Here is a 13,322-nt window from a genome sequence, read left to right as displayed (position 1 = left end):
TTTCTTTATGAAACTGAGAGTACCTTTCTTCTTGATAATCTAAGAAACAATTAGGTATTAAATACTGACATAGCTAATTTAACAAAAATAGTGTTTTCACACATTGCCTATACACAAGATTTCAGCTTTTAAGTAACAGTTTCTAGGTTCAGAAGACAGTCTAGCAACCCACTGTAACATGCATTTTCTTAGATCATATTTCACTTCACAAGGATGACCTATGGTTTTTAGTGAAACCTGGAAAACCCACCATTTGGTTGCAGTCCATTTGGGTAAGCATAAGACTTTTCAGAAGCTAAATTAGCAACTTGTACCATATATGAATGCTCCCTTGAAAAACATCAATTGTATTATTCCATTTCACGGATTATGGTAATCAAAACGTATGCTTGTCTTCATCAATGAAAAGGATTTCCTAGGTGACCAAGTGTCCTGGTTTCAGCTGGGATAAAGTTAATTGTCTTCCTAGTAGCTGGTACAGTGCTATGTTTTGAGTTCAGTATGCTAAGAATGTTGATAACACTGATGTTTTCAGTTGTTGCTAAGTAGTGTTTAGACTAAAGTCAAGGATTTTTCAGCTTCTCAAGCCCAGCCAGTGAGAAAGCTGGAGGGGTGCAAGAAGCTGGCACAGGACACAGCCAGGGCAGCTGACCCAAACTGGCCAAAGGGGTATTCCATACCATGTGATGTCACATCTAGTATAGAAACTGGCAGGGGGATCGCCACTCTGGGACTAACTGGGTGTCGATCAGCAGGTGGTGAACAACTGCACTGTGCATCATTTGTACATTCCAATCCTTTTATTATGACTGTTGTCATTTTATTAGTGTTATCGTTATCATTATTAGTTTCTTCTTTTCTGTTCCATTAAACCATTCTTATCTCAACCCACGAGTTTTACTTCTTCTCCCGATTTTCTCCCCCATCCCACTGGGGGGCAGGGGGAGTGAGTGAGCGGCTGCGTGGTGCTTAGTTGCTGGCTGGGGTTAAAACATGACACCAAGGCATGAAACAATCAAAGCCCATATACGGTATGCAGGTCAGCAGTAGGAAGTTCTCTCACAGAACTCAGATGCCTTCAGATTCATTGATGGGATGGATGGCACACGCTGGTATACATAAATTACTTAATAGAAAATCCAAACCAAACAAAATTTCACTCTTTAAAAATACCTGTGCTGAGTAATAGCAGTTAGTGTTTGACTTAGCTTTCATGTTCTGTTTAAATTCCTACAGGGTTGGGACAAAAATTAGAGTAATTCTGTTGTCTTGGAGTCAACCATGCACTTCAGAATATGACAGAGTGCTCATTTATTTGGACAGTGACAAACATGGACTAACTGAATGGCTCCTTCAGAATTATAATATTACACAACCTGTACTTGACATGGCCACTTGGAGATACTTCTCCGGTCAAGTAATTTCAGCTGTCCCAGCTGTGTACCCTCCCAAACTCTTGCCAAACTCTAGCCTACTTCTTGGCATGGGAAACAGAGAAAGCCTTGACACCGTGCAAGCACTGTTCAGCAACAACTAAAATTTTCACTGGTGTGTTATCAACACCATGTTGTCAAAAATTTAAACCACAGCACCATTTGGGCTGCCATGAAGAAAATGAACTCTATACCAACCAGATCCAGGATACTCACTCTCTTATGCATCCAGTTCTCTAACTTTGTGCTTCCCCTCCGACACAAAAAAAGAGCACACATAAGAGGATAAAGTTTGGGGTTTTTTTTTAAATGGCATAGTTCATAATCATACATTGTTCTGATGGAAAATTGTCTGCAGAAGAACTTAAGGTAACTGGCCCTAAAAGAACATGCAGGTTCCCTTACTAAATTCCTTTGAAATTCTCTTTTGCTAAAGTCACAAGATCTGCCATAAGTTAGGCAAATGCTTTACAAATTTCCATACAACTCTAAAATGCTTCCAGACTTGTTTGCTAATATAATCAACAGCTTAAAATGCAGCTGCTGCCAATTACTGACTTTGTGAACAGAACCGGAAAATATTATACATCTCACTTCCACTTGTAGTCTCAAGCGAGATTTTATTTTAGATTCCAAAAGAAAGAGTTACTATTACATTTAATCATGTAAGCACTATAAATAAAAACTTGTTCTGGTACAGTAAATATTAAACTATAGGATATATGTCAGATTAGAGACAAAGTCATCTTATGATGGACTGTCAGATTGCATGCATCAAAGTTGTTGTAAAGGGGGAAAAAGGGAAATGTTTCCAATTAAAACAGAAACAAAAAGCCAGGGATTTCACCACAACCTTCGTGAATGAATGAATTACTTGCAGTTCTAAGCTTTAACTGTATTTCACAGGTGCTAAAAGCACAGAGTCTTAAGCTACAAAGCTGATTTTAGACATGATTCAATGTTATCTATGTGCAAAAGTTGTTTGCTGTGGAGGCAATTTAAAATCAAACATAAGCATCTCACCCAGATGCCAAACAATGACGGCCTATTCATAAAGTCCTTAACACAAACCAGAGTTCTTTACAATGTATTTGCTACCTGCAAAACCCCGCAGCTACAGAGCAGCTGAAGAGAAGAAGGATCTGATGATTCACATGTTCCTGCTCGCTAAACAAGGTAGGGCAAAACAGTAGAGCAGAGCTGATAATATCACAATATCTTCTTTTTTTGATAAAGAAAATACATTCTTCAAAAATTCTGTAACAACTTCAAAGATCACATCACAATATAAATTTTGATCACACAAAACATAGAACAACTACTGCTGCTTCTTTTCTGTCCTTTGTGTATATTCTACTTCTGATGATTTTCACAGAATAAATCCAATGCAAAAATATCAAAGCTAAGTTTACAAAAAGTTTTAAATTCTAATCCAAAACTGGATTTCTCTATTGAGTTGGAAAAACAGAAGAAATATGGACAAGATGCTGGTGTTTTCAAGACAGAGTTAAGCTTACAGTTAATACTGTAAAGTGAGTCTGCCACTAATGCCTGAAGTTTTCTTCTCCAGCAGGTCAAATCATCCATTTTCTTAGAAAGATGCTGAGAGATACAGGAAATAAATTGTTCAATAGAAAATTGCATTAATCTTAAGGTTCAAGTGAAATCCCATAAGAAATAATTTGGTTAATTACCAAAACAATTCTCTATATCTAGCTCACACTAAAAGGCATTCTGAAGGAGCCTACCTAAATACTACCATCATCATAATCTGGCCATATAGTGAACCTTTTCCATTTGCCTGTACGAGTATGGGATATGAAGTATTTCCCATTGCAGGTCAAAACTGTATATCCTTGAAACAAGATTTTTCACTTTAGCTGGAAATTAAACATCTATGTTACACTCCAGAAATCTGCACTGTCTCTTAAAGACAAATTACTGTCTGATGCCTTAGATATTGCTGTATTGAAGGTGTTACCTTCCTTTAGTCTTTTTTTTCTCCTTCAGGTAAGTCATCTCAAAAGCAGATTTTTAGTACTTAAAGCAGGACCAGTGTTTAGCACAGCTAAAATAATTTACCCATGGATTCTCTGTCAAGGAAAGAAAAAGCTACTAATGATAGTCATGCATTTGCTGTTGTAGTTAAAAAAACAGTCTTACATTAAATGACATATACCTTAATATATTCTAACATCCATACTGTCTCTGATCAGCAATTGTATTGCCAGAAGGCATGCCAGGGTACGTATTTTTCTCAACAGAAGCATCTGGTTCTTTTGTTTACATCCCAAATATTCTACAATGTTTCTTATACTCATGAATATGATGTCTCCAGAGGGGTAGTCACATGCTGGTATCACTACTGGATTTAAACCTACTCCAAGGGACTTTTCTCCTTACTTTAGAAATTCATCAGTATGTCGTGCAAATGCAATCTGTAGATAACTGCCACCCAAACATCTCATAGAGAACCTCCAGTTTGCAGATTACCTTCCTCAAAAGAAGCTATTGAAGAAATGCCACTTGTTTTAAACAAATGTGAATGTGTTTGGTTTTTCTAAATGCATGTGTTTTAAATTCTCGGCAACTTTCATGACATAGTGGGTTACATGTTGCCTAAAAAGCCATTGTTTGTCGTAAGGCAAAAAGGTTTGCCCGGCTACCTCCTTCAATAGGAGTAAAAGCACAGAATGCACTACATGCTTTTAAACAACATAATTCTATACAAATTACACAATTCTAATTGGATTGTTAAAAGACTGAAGTCCAAACATACGAAGAGTGCAACTACCTATTAAACCTCTGGTCTCCAGCTGTGTTTAAACATACACATCATACTGATTGGTGGAAAAAAAACAGCCAAAAAATGCTATTATTAAAGATAACATTCTCCTCAATGATAAAATGCATTTGATTTTAAATACAGCTAAGCATTTGCCTAATATCAAAGGAGAATACCTGAAGGAAAAAGAATTAAGAGCTTTTCAAAAGCTCTCAGCAACATCCCACTAATCAAGCAGTTTTCAAGTAAAGCGTTCCCAAATGAAGTCTAAAGTATTTGTCTATTTTTTTTCTTCAGTCCTCAAGCCATATGTACATTAACGCATTCACAGAACTGTCTAAAACTAGCAGTTACAAACCTCTCAAGCATGAAATTTATTGAAACAAACACTTGCTTTTCTTCAATCACCTTTGCACTTCATCAACACCTTATTTCTACAGACATTTCTATAGGAGATGTATCAGTTCAGATATAGGTCATCTTCTAGCCCTCAAGCTTTATGTTTTTACTAATATTGAGGAATAAAAAAAAATAAAAAAAGAAATCTATCTACAGTTTAAAATGTTGGGGGTTTTTCCCCGCAAGTTGGAGACTGACAAGCATTTCCAAAATTGAACAAAAATATTTATTACCAAGAATTCTACTTAGCAACTGGTTTTACGCCAAGTCACACTTAATATATGAATAAGACACAGGTTTTCTTTAGAAACAGTAATTTGAGAAATAAATAATAATGGGATGCCTTTTAAAAAACCCTAAATTTTCAAATGTTTCTTCTCTGGAAAACAGCCCGTTGCATTTCTACATCATTCTGGATATATCGGTTCCTACTCTTGGAAACTGGACAGGTTTGAACCTACAAAATAGTCTTCAAACTGCGTGGGGCTACATATATGCATACCAAGCAACAAGAATTTGACTTCTTCATGCTGTTCTGCATATAGCAATGTAGTCACTCATGCAAACATGAGCTACAAACCCTTATTTTCAGTAGGCACTAACAAGTCTTTGACTTGTCAGCTACTGTTAACTATGGACAGCAACTGTTAAGTTTGAAAATAAAAATTCACGTGGTATACATGCAGAAAGTATTAATCCATCTTGCTTTACAACTGGTTCATCTTTTAAAGTATGCAGTAATGAAACTGGCTTACTTTACATTATAGCCCTATAAACTTACAACTTCACTCTTTGCCCTATCATGCTTTCACCATTTATCTTATAAATTCCATTGGAAATTCAAATATTCCAATATCTCTTAAGTATCACCTTGTATCAATCCCTCCTGAAGTGCTTATATCTAAAACAATGCAGAAAACAGCTCATAATGCACATGAAAAGATTGCCCCGTGCAAACAGACAAGCCCCTTCAGTTTCAAACTCAAAGATACTTATGCAACTTGCTGTAATGATTTCATTACTAGAAAATGATCCAAGGATCCATAGTGAAAAACAACTAAAATGACAACCTGCTTTTATCCAAAGCCTGCAAAGTTTGAATGCACGTATCAGAAAACTACAGCTCAGGAGAAATCAGCACATATTCATAGCAGAAATTACAACTTTCCTAATGTAATTAACTATGAGGATTTCTCAGAATAAATTCCTCAAATTATTGTGAAACTTCATCAAATAACCTAGTGCTCATTAAAAAGTGAGGGAGTAAAAAGTTGATTCAATACTCTCTCAAATAAGAAAAGCAACCACCCAGACGACAATTTCCACAGTGCAACAAAAATTCAGGAGCCTGAGAATGAAACTACAGACTCAAAATGAAGTATAGTAAAGAGTAATCTGTTTTGCACAGACATTGCTGAAAGCAGAAACCATAAGCTACAACATTTGTACACTGAAAAACATTTCTTTCAGAAACCACAAAGGTTTTTATAGGAGAAATGAGATCAAAATTGAAAATTATTCTGAATACTTAGAATAATCATAGAATCATTGAATAGTTTGGGTTGGAAGGGACCTCTAAAGGTCATCCAGTCCAACCCCCTGCAATGAGCAGGGACATCTTCAACTCGATCAGGTTGCTCAGAGCCCCGTCCAACCTGACCTTGAATACTTCCAGGGATGGGGCATCTACCACCTCTCCGGGCAACCTGTTCCAGTGTTTCACCACCCTCACTGTAAAAAACTTCTTCCTTACATCTAGTCTAAATCTACCCTCTTTTAGTTTAAAACCATTACCCCTTGTCCTATCACTACAGGCCCCACTAAAAAGTCTGTCCCTGTCTTTCTTATGGGCCCCCTTTAGGTACTGGAAGGCTGCAATAAGGTCTCCCCAGAGCCTTCTCTTCTCCAGGCTGAACAACCCCAACTCTTGCAGCCTGTCCTCATAGGAGAGGTGTTCCATCCCTCTGATCATCTTTGTGGCCCTCCTCTGGACCTGCTCCAACAGGTCCACATCTTTCCTGTGCTGAGGACCCCAGAGCTGGACACAGTACTGCAGGTGGGGTCTCACTAAAGCAGAGTAGAGGGGCAGAATCACCTCCCTCAAACTGCTGGCCACACTTCTTTTGATGCAGCCCAGGACACGGTTGGCTTTCTGGGCTGTGAGCACACATTGTCAGCTCACGTCCAGCCTTTCATCCACCAATAAGCCCAAGTCCTTCTCTGCAGGGCTGCTCTCAATCCCTTCATTCCCCAGCCTGTATTGATACTGGGGCTTCCCCAACTGAGGTGCAGGACCTTGCACTTGGCCTTGTTGAACCTCATGACATTCACATGGGCCCACTTCTTGAGCTTGTCCAGGTCCCTATGAATGGCATGCCATCCCTCAGGCGTGTCAGCCTGTCAGCTTGGTGTCATCGATACCATTGATACTCAGCTTGGTGTCGTAATATTCTAATTCATTTCAGTATGTATTCCGTTGAACTTGACCAGTCAAAACTAGAAGTATTTAAACCTCTGCTAGGAAAAAACACAGCAGCCTCACTGCTTTTAATAATACTATGGTGATTTACAGCAGCTGACTATTTAAAAATACAAAATTGAGAAATAAAAAAAGATAGCATAGATTTCAGTACTTCACCTTTAATACCTCAACTGCTCTTTAACTTAAGTTTATGAAAAATAGGAGAAAAGTTCAATTTGCCACTGACTTGTATTAAAAATTTCGATGAGATTCATCAGCATCAATAATTTACTACCTAATCAGCTCAGGCTTACTACAGACTTGGGTCATCTACATCACCATCAATACTTACAGCGTCTTGACAGCTCAGAACCTCCAGGATGCTATTGAGTAATTCAACACAGTACTTCTTCTCTTGGACCTGGAGCTGTTGATCATCCTTCTGTTCCAGTAATTCCTTCAGCTCTTTTGTAATCACAGGAAGCAGAATGTCCCTGCATTCTGAAAGAAAGGAAATTACCTTAAGAACATATATAAATTAAATACTACTTGCAAATAAACCCTCTTCCAAACAGTAAAACACAATATGCTTTAACAGCTACAGTCCCTTCCAACGTGGATTTGTTGATTTTTCCAATCATGCCTCAGGGATACAAAAATATCACACAAGTTTAAGTCAACAGTATTTCTCATATATTAAAAACACAACTTCCCAATAAAAGTAATTTATTTCAGTTAAATTCTGAAGGCTGTTTAGCTTGTCCCTGGCACTTAGGGACAAATTATTTACTTCACTTACAAAGCACCTGGTAATAAGCTATGTGGAAGTAGTAACAGGAGTTTAATGTAAGAAAAATACTATACTTATTAAATTATTCTTTCTGAAAATAAGACACAAATAGCAACAGAATTGTTCTATGTGCATAGTTTTGACACATACCTTCTAAGAACACATAAAAGAATGCAGACAAGGAAAAGACTCTAATGAAAGGCCTATCAAGCCTATGAGAGCGAGAGCTATGCATACATTCATCCTTATTTAAATCTAAGGAAGCTGACACAAATAGTAATTTACGTCTCAGTCTCACGTATATATTGACTTTTTAAGACAGAGCTGCTTTACAGGAAATGTCAGGAGGACAAGATACACAAATTTGAAATAACTTCAATGAAGGCACTGTCTATCTAGGAATAAAAGATGTAGAAGATTTTTTTTTTCCTAATTTAATTGATACATGCCACCGAATGATTTAAGTAGCAACTTACTTGTACAGTGAGTGCTATGTAATTAAAGAGAGTACAGCACAACAGGGTGAGTAACACTGAGCAGATGTTTCAAAGATTTGCTACATTTAGGAAAATAACCTGGGAAGAAAACACAGCTAAATGTACCTTCAGAGGTTCCACCTCAGAATAAAATTTGTGTAGAACTACAGAAGCATTCTAGTCACAGACAGCAAGCTGAAGTTCTTACTCATTTCCATTCAACTGATTTCTTATTGCTTAAAATTGTCTGTCTTAACTCTGTGGAAAAACATTTATATTGCCAGTTGGATACTATTTTCTATCAATAACACGTATCACAGTTTTGGGGGGGGAGAAAAAGAAAAAATAACAAAACTAGAAAACTTCTTAATTACTGCAAACAAAAATGAAAATGTGGCTTTTTATTTTTTTCTTCCAAGAATTATTTAGAACACCTGTACCTGCACATACAGCATACTCACTGATAAACAAATGGAGTGTGAGATGTGGTGAAACTGTACCCAATGTGATTTAAAACAAGTCAGGGACTCAGAATCCCCCCAAAATAAAGGTGCTAGTACAGGAAGACAGGAGGGTAAGAAAGTAAGAAAGGAAAAAAATGGGAAGCAGATTATGAATTTCTGAATTTTACAGATGAAGCAACAGCAGCTATCCATACAGATTATTCTTATTTCAAGTAACATCTCCAAGCCATATAAAGCCAGGAACTTTTAATCACATCTAAGGGGCAGCATAATTTGTTCACTCATAAAGTATCTCTACTCTTGCTAATGCCAGAACATGAATAAAAAGCTATTTATCCGATTTTGTTTAACCCTTGTTCCAAGCTACAAGAGAAATCTTACTCAATGACTAAATTATAAACTCACTAGTGTAACAGCAGTTAAAGAACATGTACCAACACAAGACCTGTTCAAAGAGCAGCATAAAAAGGAATTTCACACAGCTTACACTTCATTTATGTGATCAATTCTGGACATAGACCAGCTTCCTGCACTTAATGCAGGCCACCAACTACCCCTCTGTTCCAGAAACCAAATTGCTGCACTTACAAAGCACTTGGTAGAGCATTGTAGCAGGGCATACTAACACTCCTAAAGCACTTCAGTGTGGATTTGTGTCCAGGAAGACAGAGAAAAACTCCCCTCCAAAAGTCATCAATACTGATAGATTCATAGTCACCAGCTGCTGACATCAAACACTACACAGTTTTCTGAAACTGAGATGTAATTTGATAATTAGCAAATTCTTTCTTGATTTGCTCATATGAACCACTTCTAATAACGAATTATAAACGCAACAAATGCAGTGCCATTAGCTTCTTGACCAAAAACTAAAGAATGTTAAAAATTGTATGCAATACCTTTAAAACTTGCTGAAATGTGATAGTACTTTTTTTTTTTTAATAAGGAAAGGGTTGATACATTCAGTCAACAAATAAGCACAAGTTGTAAATTAGATTATTACCTACCTACTTTTGAAAAGCTAATAAACTTTAATTCTGTTTTCACTGCAATCTGTGGAAACTGTCCTTCAATACTCTAGGGTTATTCAGGGGAGAAACAGTTCATATTATGATCAGTTCAGTATTCATTCATCAAGGTTCTGACCACTCCAAAAAAATTTAAGATATTTTTTCCTTTCGACATAACATTTATTGCTAATCAAGTTCCACTTCATGACAATTATGAAAAAGACCATAAGTGTTATCAGTGTAAACACCTGCTAAACCCACTAGTATAAACACCCACTTCTCTAGAACAGCAATTACTGTTTCATTCCCACTGCAAAGTTGGGCTGAAAGAGTTATTTGTCAGCCTTTTAACTTCTCCATACAGTCCATATGCTGCCGGTACATGTATGGTGAGGTACATGCAAGGAACTTGCTTATGAAGTTGCAAGAGAGAAATTAAAACGGGACTGCAGTGGATTTCCAGTCTGTTACTGAAAGATGGCATGATTTAACAGATTTTAAAATAATAAAAAAACCGGACTCAACTGAAACAAGCAGTTCAGACTGGATATTACAAAAAAATTCTTCCTCATGAAGACAGCCAAATAGCAGAATGAACAGGATGCCCAGTCTCTGGCCTCGGAAGTTTTCAAGACCCAACTGGAGTAAGTCCAAAGCAACCTGGTCTGACCTCACAGCTCACCCCATTTTGAGTAGGAGATTGGACTCGACACTCTCAGGTTCCTTCAAACTTGAACTATTCTATGATCCTTTATTGCAAAAATCACTAATTAATGGTAGCATAGTAGTAGCTTGGTGTACTGCAAATGACCAGCTGCTAATCCTCAGAAACAGAAGATAGTAGCTGACTACTGATAACAAGTACCAGCACACAGCAAGAAATTTACAGGAGACCGCTAGATGAATGGAGACTGTCAGAAAGCTTGGAGCAAAGTCCACTGTTGTCTGTAACTCATTTAAAAACTACACGCACATATGTTTTGGTAAGAGAAATAAGTCTTTGACACAGTTCTTCTGCATAAAGCCATTCCATACTACTTAAACATTAAGAAAGCAAGACTTCTTGCGTAGACAAAATTTTCCTATTGTACCGAGAGGACAGCTGAGGCAGAAGGTACAACGATTTCCTCCAGTTTTAAGAGGCAATTACTCTGCAAGCATCATTACTCCCAGTTGTACGTTGCATTATAAATTAAAATTTGATCCATATTTGATACATACAGATTCTATTAAAAGGACTTAACATATACAACTGATCAGTTACAGTGCATTTTCAGATGTGAACAATGCTGAAGCGTCAAGCTATGTGGAAATTCAAAGGTCGGTTAACCAGCCTTAGCTATATTATTTCCTTTTGATAAAAAAAACCCCTGCAATTGTAATTAATGGAAAAATTGTTTAACATATTATTATAAGTAAACTGTATTTTTTTGTTGTTGTTGTTAATTATTTTGGTTTAGGCATATAGCCTGTTTTTTTTGACTGGCTGCTAGGTAAACTCAGCTCCGTAGTTAAGGCAATACAGGAGGATTACTTTATTTTGTGTGTAGTAAACAACTCGGATAATATACATCTAGGACATTATTCATAAACAAAAGACAATAGTCTTAGAAGAGGAAAATTAATTAGGTTTATAAGATCCCCAACAGCTGAAGTCATCCCATGAGAGGATGGAATTCCAAGATGTTCTGATGAACACATACAATCAAAGTAACTGAAAAAGACTAGCATTTGTAGCAAACAAGCCCTGGTCTCAGCCTGAGCCTGCAGATGGACTAGCCATGCCTTCTCGTCTTTAAAAACCCTGTTACAACCATTTCACTGGAACATTCTACGGAATATGAAATCCCTCTGTTATCTTGGGACAAAGAAAAGTTTATTGAATGGGTGTATAAATTTCAGATTATAATATTAATATCATTGCACAAGTTAAGTAAGCAAAATGAGCAAAGTGCTCATTTGAGCATCAACAACTCATTGGCTAGGGAAAAGGAGAAAAAAATTAAGAAAATCATAGAAGACAGTAATTGAGAAAAATAGCCAAAGCAAAACTTTCTGTTGTAGTATTTGATCATCTGGACTCATTACTGAGTGCACCCTCAGTAAGTTTGCAGATGACACCAAGTTGCGCAGGAGTATTGATCTGCTTGAGGGCAGGAAGACTCTACAGAGGGATCTGGACAGGCTGGATTGATGGGCCAAGGCCAACTGTATGAGATTCAAAAAAGCTAATTGCCGGGTCCTGCACTTGGGTCATAACAACCCCATGCAACGCTACAGGCTTAGGGAAGAGTGGCTGGAAAGCTGCCCTGCAGAAAAGGACCTGGGAGCATTGGTCCACAGCCAGCTGAGTATGAGCTGGCAGCATGCCCAGGTAGCCAAGAAGGCCAACAGCACCCTGGCCTGTATCAGAAATAGTGTGGCCAGCAGGAGCAGGGAAGTGACCATCCCCCTGTACTTGGCACTGGTGAGACCGTACCTCAAAGACTGTGTTCAATTTCGGGCCCCTCACTACAAGAATGACACTGAAGTGCTAGAGTCTCCAAAGAAGGTCAATGAATCTGGTGAAGGGTCTAGAGAACAAGTCTTACGAGGAGCAGCTGAGGGAACTGGAGTTGTTTAGCCTGGAGAAAAGGAGGCTGAGGGGAGACCTTATCGCTCTCTACAATTACATAGAAGGAGGTTGTAGTGAGGTGGGTGTCAGTCTCTTTTCCAAGCAGCAAGTGACAGGACAAGAAGAAACGGCCTCAAGAGTTATCAAGCACTGGAACAGGCTGCCCAGGGTAGTGGCTGAGTCACCATCCCTGGAGGTATTTAAAAAACATGTAGATGTCTTAGGGACACTTAGGGCACTTAGGGACATGGTTTAGTGGTGGATTTGGCAACATTAGGTTTATGGTTGGACTTGATCTTATGGGTCTTCTCCAACCTAAATAATTCTATAATTAAGCAATCCACATGAACACATCTGCTCACCCCTGCCCCACAAAAGCTCAAGACAGATGGGGGAGAGACACGGAGGGGGGAGGCAGATGCCTGTTTAAGTACTAGCTGCTTTTTTGCTTGATAAATGATGTGATAACATTACCAAAGACAGATAACACTCTTAATGTTCAAACCCATGAAAAAACAACTGTTCTGACTGAGCTTTTTTTCTAGAAGCCAGAATAAAACATGTGCTGTCCCAAACTGTATTTGAACATATAAAACATCAACATACAGTTTGAGTATCTTGCATTTATTTCATCAAGGTCTGTCAAAAGACATACTGTTCTACATATTTATCAACCCCAAATTCCAACACACCTCTCAGAGAGAAGTTCCCTGGTAGCACCTTCCTGAATAAGGACAGGTAGATTCATTCTTGTAAAAGATTAAGCAGTTACATGGTTTTGGTATATGGTTTTGGTTATTCACCTTATTCTCCTTCAGAAGATATCTAATGATTTCTTCTGTACCAGGTAAGTGAAATTCAAACTCCAAAGTCATTAATGCAATAATGTC

General features: G+C 37.8%; 1 protein-coding gene across 1 annotated transcript in view; it reads right to left on the bottom strand.

Annotated features, from left to right (window-relative positions):
• DOCK2 (dedicator of cytokinesis 2) overlaps window positions 1-13,322 on the bottom strand; it is a 211,433-nt gene that overhangs the window by 133,386 nt on the left and 64,725 nt on the right. Inside the window, exon 26 of the mRNA XM_010579143.1 lies at window positions 7,431-7,579. Within this exon, the coding sequence (XP_010577445.1) occupies window positions 7,431-7,579 (149 nt within the window). The remainder of the gene's footprint in view (window positions 1-7,430; window positions 7,580-13,322) is intronic.

This window comes from Haliaeetus leucocephalus, unplaced genomic scaffold, assembly GCF_000737465.1.
Source record: "Haliaeetus leucocephalus isolate CR32 unplaced genomic scaffold, Haliaeetus_leucocephalus-4.0 Scaffold656, whole genome shotgun sequence".
Lineage (NCBI taxonomy): Eukaryota > Metazoa > Chordata > Aves > Accipitriformes > Accipitridae > Haliaeetus > Haliaeetus leucocephalus.
Note: the sequence above shows the minus strand (reverse complement) of the source record. Positions and strands in the feature narration are given on the sequence as shown.